General features: G+C 42.5%; 1 protein-coding gene across 5 annotated transcripts in view; it reads left to right on the top strand.

Moving 5' to 3' along the window:
* LOC148018628 (uncharacterized) overlaps nt 1-15,960 on the top strand; it is a 99,890-nt gene that overhangs the window by 40,147 nt on the left and 43,783 nt on the right. For 2 of the 5 annotated variants that reach the window (XM_087661594.1, XM_087661593.1), the window contains exons 3-6: nt 7,926-8,044; nt 15,117-15,230; nt 15,477-15,558; nt 15,801-15,868. In XM_087661594.1, the coding sequence (XP_087517720.1) occupies nt 7,926-8,044; nt 15,117-15,230; nt 15,477-15,558; nt 15,801-15,868 (383 nt within the window). Of the gene's footprint in view, nt 1-7,925; nt 8,045-15,116; nt 15,231-15,476; nt 15,559-15,656; nt 15,713-15,800; nt 15,869-15,960 lie in introns of those variants that run through there. The other 3 variants (XM_087661595.1, XM_087661596.1, XM_087661597.1) reach the window with 3 other exon arrangements.

The raw sequence follows: 15,960 nt of genomic DNA, 5'->3' as shown, positions 1-15,960 counted from the left end.
AAGCCATACTGTAGAGGGTGCACAATGGCCGGGAGATGCTTATGGAGCCGATTCGCCATTACTTTGGAAAAGATTTTGTACATTGAACCCATCAAAGAAATTGGGCGCCACTGTGTCAACTTAGATGGCGAAGGAGTTTTTGGAAGCAGTTTAATGAGGCCTTCTTTCCATGAGGAAGGCATGATCCCCGTTTCCCACACCTGCTGGAACAAAGCCTGCAAAGGTTTCACCAGTTGGGTAGCAAAAGCTTCAAAGAACTCGTTAGTGAGACCATCCCAACCCGGGCTTTTATCCTTAGGTAAGTGTAGCAATACGTCCATAACCTCTGTCTCAGAAATATCAGACTCCATAGTAGTTTGCATGTCCTGCGGAAGCTGATTGCGGACCAGGTCATAAAAAGCCGAACGGGCCTGAGTAATTTGGGCCGAAGGGGGAGAGGCGGAACCAAGAAGGTCATGGAAATAATTCCTACACATATGCACAATAGTCTGCGGATCCAGGATAAGGTGACCTTCTGCATCCTCGAGTCTGGTCATATTTTCTCGAGCAGGAGAGGCATGGAGCGCTCGAAAGAACTTATGGGTCTGACATGCACTATCTTGCAAAGTTTCTGTCAGATGTTGCAGTTTTGCCTGCTGATATGATTTTAACTGGAATGCTTTAATAAGATCAGCCAGTCGCATGTCTAGTGCAAGCAGAAATGCATCATCCGGAGTGTCGACCAGCAGAGAACGAACCAAAGCCAGCAGATCCTCTGCTGCCTTGCGACGCTGCCGACAAAGAGAGGCATGATAAATCCCATACTGCCGAGCAACCCGTTGCACATTAGAGAGCAATCTTTCAAAAGACGCAGTGCCCTGAGAAGAGCAGTCCAAGACAAATCTGTCAATCAATTGCTGCATATAGCCCTGAAAGAGTGCATGCTTCAGGTAAGATGAGTTGAAGCGCAAAGGGAGGCGGTCCAGAAATCGCTTGAAAGGTGCAATGGGTTGTGCAAGCAGCTCAAGCTGCAGAGGGAAATGGTCTGACAAAGCATATTGCTGCAACACTTTAATGTCGAGCATCTCGGGAAGAAAGTCATCATTCTGCATAATATACATACGATCCAATCGCGACCATGTTGTTGCATACTGAGCCGAATGGAAAGTAAACCCTGTAGAAGACGGGTGTAGCCAGGACCAAAGATCTTGCTTAAGAACAGAAAGAGCCAACTGATGCCACATACGACTTTCAGGCGCGTCCATCACCGAATGCTCCGATGTGGACTGGGAAGAATCCACACACATATTAAAATACCCCATGAAGAAGCCTCGTCTGCCAAGTGACAAGGAGGTCTGCAAAGTCTGCCAAAGCTCCCGACGAGATAACGAATCATTCGGAGCATAGAGTCCAAGTAGCCATAAGATTTCCCCTTCGAATAAAATTTCAATCACCAAAAAGCGACCATGAACATCATTTTTAATAAGCACGGGCTGATATTTGTCATGTACAATCATGAGCACTCCCGAATAATGCATGGCCTGTGTCCCTGCATAGAACAGTCGAAAGCCATTGCAATCCACTACTTTTCCGGCTTCACCGTGACTCTTGTGCTCAACAGCGCACAGGACATCCCACTGATTTTCATGCAATACCGTCCACATGGCATGTTGCTTGTGGCGAGAGCAAATTCCTCGCACATTCCACGTGGCTATTTTCATGTGTAGTTAAAACCAAATCAGGTACGAGGCACAGCTTGCCTTGATTTGACCTTCTCAGCAAGAATGTCCAGGACTCCCTCGTTTAAGAAATCCGCCAACACAGCAAAAGAGTTCTGAGGACCAGATTTGGAAGTAGACGGCATATCTGCTGGCTTGGGGTTGAAACGGGGGTAACGACGGTCCCATGGGGTAATGACATTACCTCTGGTATCAAATGCCAGCTTAGCAGGGGGACCCTTTGGACGATCTGAATACATTTTTCTGGCGGGTTGATGACGGGGGGCAGAGGACACCATAGCAGGAGCAGCGTGCTCAGAAGACAACATTTCCTTCCTGCGCATATATGTACGCATGGAATCTTGTGAGGGAGTAGACACAGTATTTTCCATGCCAGCAACAACCCTGTTGCCTTTTTTTGCACGTACTTCCACCCAATCAGTGGCACGGGAATCCAGACCCGAAACCTGTTGGTTACCTTTGGCCAGAACTTGGGGCTGGTGGATAGCATCCAGCGACGGGGCATCACACGCCATATCTTCCGTGGGCGGCACAGCATGGCCAACATCGGAGGTATGTTGCTGTTCCGGGCATTCAGCCATGAAATGCCCCAACTGTCCACAGGAAAAGCAGTGCCCTGCAAAATTGCCCCATTTCAATCTAAAGTGTAACGGATGCATGCCCGAGCAATTAAGGCGCAACCAAGCAGGCCTTTTTCTTGCAGTGTCCCATAGCATACACAAGCGGTTGCGATTCACTGTTCGGAGATTGGGAGGGACGAGAACAGTGCCCACCGCGGCCATAGCATCCTTCAACAGTGGCCAATAAACAGCCGGGCAATTTTCCACTTCCACCCATACAGGGCATTCACATTGCAGCAGACGCTGAAAATCTGCCATTGGGCGCCATGGAACCACATGAACCAAGCGGCATTCAAAATATAAAGGCAGTTTAGACAGGAGAGCAGCACGATGCGTCTCCGATTTTAACAGAACCTCAAAAAACCCCCTGGAGCCAACAAAAATCTCTTCAGCACATTCCCCTTGTAGCAGACTGTGCAGCCACTGGCGAATACGGGAGAGCAGCGGGATTCGACCAGTGAAGAAGAGTATCACAGCGCGATCATAAAATACTGAAAAGGAGCGCAGGACAGTTTTTGGGTCAACGGTGGCGTCCAGAACATCGTCAGGCGCTGAGTCGGAAAAGGCTTCTTGATTATGTTGAACGTAGTCGCCAAGCAACGTGTTGGCAAATTCCAGTAAATGCTCCCAGTCAACATCCTGGGAGTCCGCAGGATCCGAAGCAACTTGAGCATAGGAACGATCCTGAGGAACACCTATCTCTTCCGGAGTATGCTTAGTACGTTTACCCGCAGGCTGAATGTCGGGACCAGGGAGCATCTCTTCGTTGCACGGAACCATATCCTCAGGTTCCTCGTCATCAGAATCCGGGCCAAGTGCCGCCACTGTTTGGTCTATGAAATCCAGATCAAAACCAGCCATCGTATGACAAGTTGATCATGAAAGAGGACTGACCCTGTCTTTCTCCCGCTCTCTCTCTCGCCCGCTGGTCTGTACAGATGCGCTGTCCAGGGGTGTACTCTGCAAAGACAGCTAATAAAAGCTGAGCTGTACGAGGAAGAAGGCTAGCAGGCAACGGCAGGGCTGAACCGTCAGCCACAGACTCGCTGCTTCGCAGGGGCGACAAGAGATCGGGCACGCAGCCGAGGGCGACGGAGCCTGCAGATGGGGCCTGCAGACTAGGGCGACGGGGCTCAGGCGGCGGGGCCTGCAGACGAGGGCGACGGGGCGCAGGCGGTGGCGAGGGCGAACAGGTACGTGCAGGGTTTCGCAGGCGCTGACGAACGAGGGCAGGCGATGGCGAACAGGGAGGTCGCGCAGGCGATGGCGATGGCGACAGGGAGGTCGCGACTGTCAACTAGGCGGACCCGCAGGGCACGCAGTCGCCATTCTCACCATTGCGATCTTCACTCTCTCTCTCTCTCAATCTCTTTTTTCTCTCTCTCTTTCTCTCTCTCTCTCTCTCGGTGTCCAAGCTCTCTTTTACAGCAGATCAGAATTACACTTTGCTGTTTACAGCAGATTAGTGACTAGGGTTTGTAGAAATTAGTCATTTTGGGTGTGGAATTGGTTGTTGAAGACATTCCAACAAAAATCCCCAAATTCCCCTTTGTTTTGGGTCACCATATCATTGAAGATTTGGGGCAGACAGAAGGAAAATGTATTTAGACATGCATGTCTGGTTTTCCAGCCATCGAAAGCATTAAATTCACCATCCAATCTCAGGGCAAATGCATGCTAGAGATTAAGGTTTATAGATAGTAGGTTTACAAGATTGAATCACTTCAATTTAGTAGTGAATTAAAAGATGCATTCGTTAGGGCAAAGCTCTAATATTGTTGAAAAATCAAGGTTGAGGTCTTATTCCAGGAGTCAGATCAATCAAGGATTGAGGTTCATGCACATTCCTCATTGATTGTAGTGTGGTAGCAATGAGAGACCATGGATGCATTTCTCAATGTCATTTTGGTCAATATTGGATGTAGCCTTGCATGCTTGAAGACACACTAGTTTGCCTGTGTAATTGAGACAGGTTCAAAGCTCGTTGGTCAAGGTTGGTGAGAGCAATTGAGGACATAACAGTTGGAGCAAATTTGGTTCTTTGAAGAGCTAGGCACGCGAGGACTCGCAAAAAGAGTGTTGGTATGTGACAGCCATGTTGATCACATGTGGGTTACAATTGACTCATGTAAAGGCTCATCTTCAATATTAAAGAAATACGGTAAGGGGCACTCACCTTGAGGGCCAATATGGTGTCATCTACTATGCATGAGTGCTCTAGCTCTCTAGTTTGTGCTATTTATTTTCTATGTTGAATTGAATAGTGTGTGTGTTGCAAGTTTATTTTCATTGCTCTATAGATTAGATCTATAGGCCTGTTTCAGTGGCAACACTTGCAGTGATGGGCAATGATGGCAATTGAAAGAAGATGATGGCGATGATGTTAGGAGAGAGCTAATGATGAAAGTGGTAGTAGGGAGTGTCATAGTAGGAGAGTTGGTATTGTGGGATAGATAGGGATGAAAGTTGCAATAGGGAGTGTCATGGTAGTAGAGTTGATATTGTGGGATAGATAGGGATGAAAGTTGCAATGATAGTGATTTCCTTCTATAGAACTTTATGAGCCAATTGTCCTACCAAAATTTTGAAACTTGTATTTTAGAAACAATTCTTTTATGATTGTATTGAGAGCAAAAAGTGCCATAAAAATTGATAAGCTTACTGGATTTCTAGAACGCTTAATAGGACTTTATGGTGAGCCACGGAACCGACTTCAATGAGTTTGTTCATACCTCACTCTTTTATAGAGGCTTCTTTAGGCTTCTACCCACGGAGGTTATTGAATTGGAGTTTGGCCTCTTGCTATACAAGTTTCACCTTCATCTACCTAGTTATCTCCTTTGCTACCCTTTACCTCTTCATCAACAGTATTCATTGGTGCACGTGCCACAACCTTAACCTTTGTCTACCTTGTTACCTCCTTTACTTTTCTTATCTGAGATCTCTTCATCAATCAACAACGTTCATTAGTATGTGTGCCATAATCTTTCACCATTAGGCGGGACTCGAGAGGGGATAGTGCCAGAGCGATGTGAATCAGGATAATTAAGAGGGGGTTTTTTTATTTAGATAGTGTACCATTTGGGGGTGGCTCAAGAAGAGGTATCAATAGATGGTTTTGGGAAATGGTCAATGACATCATGATACTCAAGTATTGTGCTTTTTTAAGAGTTTCTCTATGATGTAGTTTATTGATCTAAGAGGATTAGAGAACAATAAAAGAGTGACATGGTCCTCTATTAGACAATTGTGCCCATTTCTTGGAGGAGCATGAGCCAAGTTCTAGAGGCACTATCATAAGATAGTTAGAGGCATAGTTGTAGAAGAACCTTGATTTCCTTGCCAAAGGTGATTGACAACCTTGTTTGGGTTCACACTTTAATGGTGTTTCCTAGGCCTCAACATCCTAGGATTTATGTTATTAGTTTGAGGAGTGTGTTCTTCTTGCAAACAATCACTTCATTGATGGATTACCTCTACAGTATAGTACCCAATGAGATTAGCTTTTCCTTATTGTTTCCCTAGAGAAGGGATCTTGGACCGTTACACTTCTTCCCCGACTTGGAGTTTTTCTAGTTTTTATTAAGCTTGGAGTCTTTTTTTGTCATGTAGCATTGTAGCAAGAGGTAGCTATTGCTTCCTAACATTGGAAGCTTTGTGGATTATTCTTTTGGCTTATCCATATTTGACTAGATTGTTCATCCTTGCCAGATGGCAACTCTTTCTTTTGTTCTCATGTGCACTTTCAAAAAATATATTAGATACAAGTCTTAGTACTGAGGACTTTTAGTTATATTCTTTGAAAGCTACTTTCTAAAGTTTCCTTCATACCAATTACCTTTCAAAGATTGTGTAGGCGATCATGCCCTCTTGCTCTTGAGTTCTGTATTCTTCATTTAGGTGTATGTGCTGGGATTTCTTTGCTTGTCTACTTCTTGGATCAAATATGTTTTTTGTAACCCTTTGAGGTGGAATTACAAACTAGTGTAGAGGTAGCTTGCAAGACTTAGGAATGGAGTATAGACCATTAGTGGATCTCTAGTGGAGATGGCATTCTTAGCTTTTGCTCTAGATTTGGCATGTTTAGTGTCCCATCTAGGGTCTAAGAGGGAATGCTAGTAATACTTCTACATTATCTCTTGGTTGTGAGCTTTATCATTGGTCCAATGGCGAAATTATGGAGCTTTGACATTTTTATGGTCGGTTTGACCATTTTAGTTTGTAGTTGGCCAATTATGTTATTGTTGAATACTTTTAGTTCATTTGGATACTTTTAGTCCACACATAGGGTTTATTTATACACACCATAGTGCTATGGTCTTCATGCCTTTTTATGCCACACAACATATGGGGTGTTTGTAGTGCCCTTTTTCTCAATAGCATCCTCACTTACGTGCACATTGCACGTAGTGTTCAGTTAGGGTTGTCATCTTGTCTTTTGCTTTGCCATCTGTGGGACTCCATGGTTTCATGCATTCATGTCGTCATTCTTTTTTACATTGCAGATACTGATAGGAGTGTAGTGGTTGTAGTAGGCTCTCCATTATCTTTCACAGTGTTGGAGTACCATAGTTTTGACTCTATTAGCATGTGGCATTTGGTTGGTTCTATTTGGTATCGTTACCAAAACTTAAAGAGTTTTGTTTCTGCTACTACCTTACGATAGGATTGTTGAGAAACGACTTCTTCAGTTTACACACTTCATTTAGGGTTTTGCACTGACATCCCCAAAAAGGATTGGTGTCCACATTTTGGTCACTTTTTCAGTGGGTGCCCACAACCATCCTAGACAATTTATGCCTATAAATAGGTAGTCAATTCATTCACATTCTTCAACCCTCTTTTTCCATCATTTTGACATCCTTCTCTCTCCTTGCCATTGCTGCTCACACACCTATCGGAGGACATTGTAGTTTGTGGCCCTTGTCTGACACGATTTTCAGCATGCACAGCATGATTAATGGTTATTTTCATAGTGGCTACTTTGAGGTCTTCATTTATTTGTTGACATGCTTCAGTTGAGGCTGTCAATATCTGGCATGTATGAGTACTTCCTTGCATCGTATAGTAGGTGAGAAACAACCCTTTCCATGCTCAAGCTTCTAAGTCCCAATCTCGTGCCTCCCAAGTTTGCATGTGCTCCATCAAGTCTTTGTGAATGTTCATGACCCTTGCCATGTGATTAGCAGGTTACACTAAACCAGACTCACTTGCACTTAGGATTTAGCCTGTTGACTGAGATATATGAACAATCTTAATGTCCGTTACCGTAAGCCATGTCCTCTAATGAGTATGATCAATGGAGATGCATTGGAAACCCATATTATAAAGCTCTCTTGCATATTGATCGATTGCATGCTTGCTTATAATTGGATTTGTTTGATACATCGCTAGATCAGTGTGGATTATTCTAATGAAAGCAACAATGAGCAGTTTTATCAAAGCTTAGAGTTTCATCTACAGTTTTAAATTTTCTTAACTGTCTATGCAATCAATGATAGGTTAAGCAACTTGAAAGAATAGATGCATGCTATTTTCTGTCATGCTAGAAATTTATCAAGGTTGTGCATGTGGAAATTTTGTTTAGGCACAATATTTGCATATGGTCAAACCAGCAGTGGCAAGACATATACCATGCGTGGGACGTCAGATGAATATGGTATTATTCCTCTAGCAATCCATGATGTTTTCAAGAATCTAGAGGAGGTATATCCTACAATCACGTCTTGTGAGTTTGCACCTAGTGAATTTGTTGTTTATAAGCTAACATATATATTCTTATTTGTATGAATTGTTTATAATTATTCAACCATTGGGACATTCACGTGGGTGAATTGATGGATAACATGCAGAAATATGGAGATACTTGATAAGACTTATTTGCTATTGTGGATTCTTGTAGCTATTTAAAAAAAGATAGGTGGAACATATGCCACACGAATTTGATTATAGACCATAACAAGTAATAGCAAAACATGCCTGCCACTGATGTTGGAGTTCAATTCTTGCAAAGATAGCAAATATTTAGGGTTCAAAAAGCATGGTCTCAAAGCAAAATTTGAGTTTACAATACAATATAATTGCCTACATATGATGCAACCCAGAAAAAATCATGCGAAGAAAGATAAGCCAATATCTTATCCTTAATTTTTCAAGATCCTTGTGTAAGTTCTCACATCTGGTCATTGATTTGTAAAGATCCTTATACCTCAAGTTGAATGACCAGCATGTGTTAAATTTTGTAAAGGTTGACCAGCAATAAACTTAGCAAAGGCTGTAAATGAACCTTATGAACTGATACATGCTGAACTCCATAATCACCTGCCACCGTCTATGTATCATGATTGAAAACTTGGCCAAGCTTTTAAGCCCTTAGAAACTTTGTGTGCACTTAATTGAGGAAATAGCTGCTGCATGTATTCATAAGGCTGCCCATGCTAGAGGAAGATCTCTTTAAAGTGCAAATGCAACTGCCCCAACAAGCGGTGAGAACGACGGTTGGTGTCAGCGAGTGTGATGTGCAATGTTGTGGAAGGTGAGGGGATAAAGTTCCTTAGGAAAGAACAAAACTTGTGATAGTTGGAGTAAGAACACAACTTACAAGTACATCCTAGTATCCTATACTTAAGAACCAATAGAAGATATGAAGAGATGCACCAATGAGGAAGTGAGTCTATTGCCAAAGTGAAAGCAATACAAATTTTTTCAAAAGGTCATTGTTGGAGCGGCATCCAAAGTCATGGTGTTTTGTACTGTCAACAAGGAGAAGGTTTGGTAGTTGGAAATAGAGTGGAGTAATTGAACGAGGGCAGAGAATTGGTAAAGCTACCTCCCTTGCTGAGGGTGATTTCACTTTATGGTGCAATTGGAGCAACTCAGTGAGGGCTAAGGGTGTTCCGCAACTGTTGCAAAATCAAGAACAAAGGGGGTTTATAGGTCACCTACCACTGAAGGTCTCATGTTCCAATGAGCAATAATCAAGACATAAGATACAACACCTAATCAACTTGAATTAAACACAAAAGTTAAAGAAAGGATTTTGTAATGCAGTGTCATCATGGGGGGGAAATAGTTGAGGAAGAAGAGGAAAGGCAGTTGGAATCATGTGAGATCCTTAGGCATCTCTACTTGACTTCTAGAGTTTGGGGGCCATCACAACACTTAGGCTTAGGGTTTCTTGCTTTAGATCAGTTGATAAGTTGCCTATCATTTTGTCCTCTCATATGGCATCCTACTCTAGTAGACACCCTTGCACTCTCATACATATTTGGTGCTCAAACATTTCCCCCTCCCTCCCTCCCTCCCTCTCTTCGCCTTATTTGATCACTTTCATGGTATTAGATCCAGGGTATTGATTGGTTTGCCTCCCTCCTCATCCTTCCTATCCTTCTTTCCCTCTTTGTATTCTTTTTTGTACTTGACTTCTAGAGTTTGGGGGCCATCACAACACTTAGGCTTAGGGTTTCTTGCTTTAGATCAGTTGATCAGTTGCCTATCATTTTGTCCTCTCATATGGCATCCTACTCTATTAGACAGCCTTGCACTCTCATACATATTTGGTGCTCAAACATTTCCTCCTCCCTCCCTCCCTCTCTCCGCCTTATTTGATCACTTTCATGGTATTAGATCCAGGGTATTGATTGGTTTGCCTACCTCCTCATCCTTCCTATTCTTCTTTCTCTCTTTGTATTCTTTTTTGCATCTTGCTTGACAAAATGAGCACTAACCACTTTGTGAGGCAAAAGTGTTGGGGTATGGAGTTCGCATGTGTAACCGACACGCTATGGTGGATGGAAGAGAGAGAGAGAGAGAGAGAGAGAGAGAGAGAGAGAGAGAGAGAGAGAGAGAGAGAGAGAGAGAGAGAGAGAGAGAGAGAGAGAGAGAGAGAGAGAGAGCGCTGATGGTTTGATGTAAATATTTACTACTTTATTCAATAGTTAATGCAATTATCTTCACGAGAGAGAGAGAGAGAGAGAGAGAGAGAGAGAGAGAGAGAGAGAGAGAGAGAGAGAGAGAGAGAGAGAGAGAGAGAGAGCGCTGATGGTTTGATGTAAATATTTACTACTTTATTCAATAGTTAATGCAATTATCTTCACGAGAGAGAGAGAGAGAGAGAGAGAGAGAGAGAGAGAGAGAGAGAGAGAGAGAGAGAGAGAGAGAGAGAGAGAGAGAGAGAGAGAGAGAACCCTTGCATGTACACACCAATTGAAAGATAGATTGATAGTGAGATATGTGTGATGAAAGTACAAGTGATAGGGCTTGAATATATAGGCTAAGGTATCCACCAACACCTTTGATCCTTATTTAATGCTAAATGGTGTAAAAGGCGTTCACACCTAAACACACACTTTTACACACAATAATGTGTGCTCATACACAGGGATAAATAAATTTAACAAGAAGCGGCATAGGCACACATTTGATGGCTTTGCAATTGAGGCATCTCAGCCCTCGAGTAGTTGTTGAGTATGTGTTTTCTACATTTCTAGTGGGTTTCTCTTGATGGCAGCTTCTGCAACTTGTGGTATCTTGAGGCTTCGCATTGATGCCAACCATGTATTTTAGGATGTAGAATCTTTTAGAAGTGATATAATGGTGTGATGGTTGGTTGCGAACGTAACTTGGTTTATTTATGTGGTTTAGGTTCTATGTATTTGATTGGCGCTCACTTGGCAGTGGCAATGTCAGGACAAGTGAGCCAATCTAAGTACAAAGGATGAACTCTATAAGTAACAAATGAATGCTCATCTCTATATGATAAAGGAAAGTATACAATAAAGATGGAAATGAAGTAGACAAATAGGGAGTGTCTACTAAGGAGTAAACTAGGTACAATGTAGTACAAAGGAGTGATAGTGAAGTTGTCAACAGCTATAGAACCCACGATAAGGGTGAAGGCTTGAAGCAAAGGGTGGTCATAGGGTCACACGAGCCAAGGACACTTTATGAGGTGGTTCATGATGGAAATAGAGGCATAGAGGTGAGTGGTCAGGGAAGAAAGAATGAATGCAAAAGAAAGGCAGAGCAAACAAGGCTTCCAGGCTGTGAACACTAGGTGCAAAATACTGAAGTGGAACTCAAGTATGTACAAGTGTGTGAGCAAACGACACAGACTCTATGGCCAAATGTGGAGCTGGACATATGATTTTTGACACTTTGGGCTATGCGAAGCTGAAGGTAGGGCTGGTTAACGTAATGAACAGCAAAAGAAGATTGTTTTGTTGCGAGTACAAATGTTGAATGCGAGCAGCAAACCAACACTCAGAGAGGGATACCTGACTATGGGAAAAGATCTTCGTGCGCCTCCTTGGGACCAGGATGTCACAATGCTGTAGTACTTGCACCCATTGCTCTCCTACACAAAGGCAATATCCTGCTTGGATCTTTGCGTCTCCCAATGTGGCCATCCAATACTTGAAGCTCTATCCTGGTAGTAGTTTCCTATAGCAGCCTGATATCCTCTCTGCAAAGAGGTGGTGCTCCTATACCATGAGACAATCCATTTTTCCTCCCATTAATGATCGTATCATTCACCACGGAATTAGCTCCACCCAGTTTGTTTTACTCAATAGAACAAAATCAAAAGGGCTTCACTCTTTAGAGGACTCTCTTGACAATATTTATTCTATTTTCTTCTTTTTAACGTCTTTGAATTTGGCTTTCATTCCACTACAGAGGGGAAGATATTCATATTTGAAGGTATCAAAATTCATTTTTCTGTGGGTCGCCATAGTGCCATTGTCTTAATAATACCAACTTAGGAGGGTTACAATAGCATAGGTTGTGAAGAACACTCTGTCTACTAACTTCCAATAAGTTGCCAATTGGGCAAACAGAAGGTTGTCAGTGCAGCAAGCATCCCATGTATCTCGTTGCTGAGCATCCACTAACAAATTCCAACTCTTTTCCTTCTTGTTCTTGTGAACTTCAACTAACCACGACTCCTGAAGCTTCTTCAGTGCTCTATGCAAGTCCTATCTCATGAGGCTTTGGTCTTGTTTGAACAATCGTCCATCAAAGCCTTGCATATTGCACGAGAGGATCCTCATAGGGAGTGTTTTGAGTCTCTTGGATTGGATTTAGCTACGTCCATGCCTATCTTTGCTTTCTCCTACTATAGAATCTGCTGCCCTGCATAAGGAATGGAAATCCTCTGAATCATGTGAATCTACAATCTCTTGCTTATGGATCTAGGGCTGTGCGTTCTTTCTTTCAAAGCAATGGATTATCATCCCTTCAGGTTGATGAGTGTCAAGGAAGGTAGAATCTGTGAAACAAATACTTTAGACCTGGAGCTGGAGATGTGGGCTTCTCAATGGGTCTGTGTCCCTGGCAGGTGTTGGAGATGTTGATGAGTTAACAATCTGCTGGGGATGAGCTACCTTAGGTGCATGATGTTGGGTAGCTACTGCTGTGGGTTTGTTGGGAGCCACATACTTGGGTGGTTGGGCAGGAGCTGCTGTTGTGACTGCATGTGTGTCATGTCTAAGATCTCTTACCACCCTTCATGGTGGTTAGAGATCATCCACTCTCTTTGTGGGAGGTGGGAAGTTGCAGGGAGAGTTTCTTGGCACGGAGGAGGAGAAACACATTTCTGGATACATGGTGATTCACACACTTTCTTCTGACTGGAGTCACATATGGAGGAATCCAAACAGATTCTTTATACCATTGCACAAGTTTCAATTTATGAATACAAAACACAAGAATTTGTTGTGAAAGCGGTCCTATGTGATAGTCTACAGTATTTGCAAAATTTAGCAGTCTAATAGGAGGGAAATTTAGGTTTCTAGTATGGTTTGCTTTTCTTTTATTGTCTTGCAATATTCTTGATTTAGGAAGCATGGCCAGTTCTTCGATGCAGTCATTTGGTGCAAGTTGGTTTTGCATGGAACAATGGAATAGATAGTGTTGCTGAGGGGAACAGATATAGCAGTTCCTTATAGAGGAGGAATGGAGTTATTTTGCTAAGAGCTTTGGATCTTGGTTGGTGATCCTAGGTGAGGTGGCTAGCTCATGGGTGAACTCAATTGGGTAGGCAAAAACAACACCTAGTCATGAAGATACAGGCAGCAGAAGGCTGGAGAACGCATGCTGAACAAATGGGAGCAGAATGCAGGCAAGGGCAACCAATTGAGAACTTGCTCTGGGGCAAAATTGATAGCAGCATTCACATGCTGCCATGAAGCAAAATTAGCATGATGATGTGATGATGTTTTGACAAACTTACCCAAGAACACTTAACACTGGCTTTTGGTTGGGCAAGGGATTTGTCTTAAATAGGCTACCTATTGACTTGTGGAAACCACTTATCTGCCTTTGTGCACTTTACATATGAATGTGGGGAGTCACTCATCCTCAACTCACAAAGATGGAGGGACAAATGAATATGTACAATGAAGTAACAACTGATCAACTGATAGTACAACTAAGTGATATGTGCGATACAAATACACAATGATGAGGTGCCACTTCAGGTGTGTCAAATGTGCGCAAAAGTGTGTAACATAGCGGGGCATCAAACATAAATAAGGTGTGTCAAGTGTGCACAAAAGTGTGTGAAATAGTGGGATACTTGGGACAAATAGATTGACATGCCTAAAATGAAGCTGGACACCATGGATATATCTGAACTTGTGAAAATGAATGAGGGGTAAAACAGGTAGCCCCTTCTGAATGGAAAAACTGTTGAAGATCCATGATGAAGTGCTGCAGACAATGGATTATGATTGAGAGGGAGTAAGCACACCCTCCCAAGTGTGGTAGGTGTGTCCCAAGCTGACTTGATATTGAAGGAACTCTATGTCGATTGTAGGAGCTGGAATTTGGAACTCTGGCTGTACTTTCATTTGAAAATGTAACACTTCCTGATCTCTAGGAACTCCAAATATGTGAAATAGCACTGGATATCGACCTCTAGACTTGCAAAAAGTAGTCAAAAAAATTATCCACTAGGACACTGGTAGCCCCACAGGGGACTAGGGTGGCCCCCTCAAGGACCTCAAATTAGATTGCCCTCTCTTGGACTAATTTGTAGATCTCTCCCTTTGGGGCCTAAATATGTATGGCCCCCCCTCAAGCACCAGATTGTAGATGGCTTTCTTAAGAACTTGGATGCCTCCTTCGAGCATTAAAATGACCCCCCTCTGGAGTCACAATGTGTCCCCAAGAGACTGAAGTGTCCACAAAACTGTCCTCTCCGAAATCAACGGTGTTGTTGAACTTATGCATCATTTGCACATGAGATATAAATGGAGAGAACATGTGGTCGAGTTCGAAAAGAATTAAACTTTGAAATTTGAAAAGAAAATTTGACTTTAACTTTAACCACTTACCAATTCTGGACTTGTAGTGGCTTGCTTATCAGTTGCTCCCCCCTGCACAGAAATGTTGCAATGCTATGCTTCCAAGCATTGCAAGGGTATCATTTTTACGGTGTGCGTGGTTTTTAAAAAATTAATATGATTGATTCTATTATATACAGTAATTATAATGAATTGATTGTTTATGTAAGGTAACCTTTTTGTATCGTCAAGTATTTAGTTGAATCAATTTTTTGTGGGGAAAGAAATCTAATCTTGTTTATGTATTGTAAGTCTCTTCTGTGCCCATAAATTGGGTCTTATGCAAGAATATAACTGGAGTTGTACAATGAAATCTGCTGTAACAAAGATCCCAACATCTATTGTCACCGATTCTTTAATTCAGGGAGATGGAGAGGAAGGGGGGAAAGGTCTATTCATGTTTTGGATTTGGGCATTGACTTGTTGTCCTGTAGGCAGTTGACAGGGAGTTTCTTCTTCGTATGTCTTACATGGAAATATATAATGAAGAGATAAATGACCTCCTAGCTCCAGGTCAAAAGAAGCTGCAAGTGCATGAGAATTTGGAGGTAGTATTTTTCTTTTTTGAAAAGATGGGCCTTTCTGAAAATGGCTCAAAGCATTGTTTTACTGGTCAGTATAAAAAAGCTATGATCAGGTCAATTTGCATTGTAGTGGATATTAGTTCTTGATGATATTAGACAGTGCCACATTTGATGACATTTCTGTTGGCTCTTTAGATCACTTTCAAGTTTGGGAGTTTAATGTAACAGTGGTACATGCTGTCAAACTTAAATGCTTTGCTTGTTGGACAGCGTGGGATCTTTGTTGCAGGATTAAGGGAGGAAATTGTTGCCAGTCCTGAACAAGTGCTTCAGCTGATGGAGTTTGGAGAAGGTTGGTAGGCTTGGTCTCACTTCATTGTTCTATATTGTTTATTGGCATGTAGACAAAATTCTCTTCAAACCTGTATCCTGTGTGTGTCAGCAGACAGCTCAAAAACTTGGGCTCTTGGTGTTGCTATATCATTTCATGTCTCCCATAATATTCGGTGCATAATGTCATGCTTAACTTTCAAAATGATACTTGATATTTCATAGTTCAGCTGGCAAACTGCTTAAACATATGAATAATTGCAGCACATCGACATATTGGTGAAACAAATATGAATGTATACAGCAGCAGGTCCCATACTATTTTTCGCATGGTAAGATTACTGTTTTTTTCTAGGGCAAGTCTTCTGCAGCCTATAGTCCTCAACTATTAGTCTTTAACAAAACAATCTGAGAATGAGGCTTG

The sequence above is a fragment of the Lygodium microphyllum genome, chromosome 21 (genome assembly GCF_053477565.2).
Source record: "Lygodium microphyllum isolate KBCC chromosome 21, Lygodium_microphyllum_v1.1.10, whole genome shotgun sequence".
In the NCBI taxonomy this organism is placed as follows: Eukaryota; Viridiplantae; Streptophyta; class Polypodiopsida; order Schizaeales; family Lygodiaceae; genus Lygodium; species Lygodium microphyllum.
This window is presented reverse-complemented; position numbering and strand designations above follow the sequence as displayed.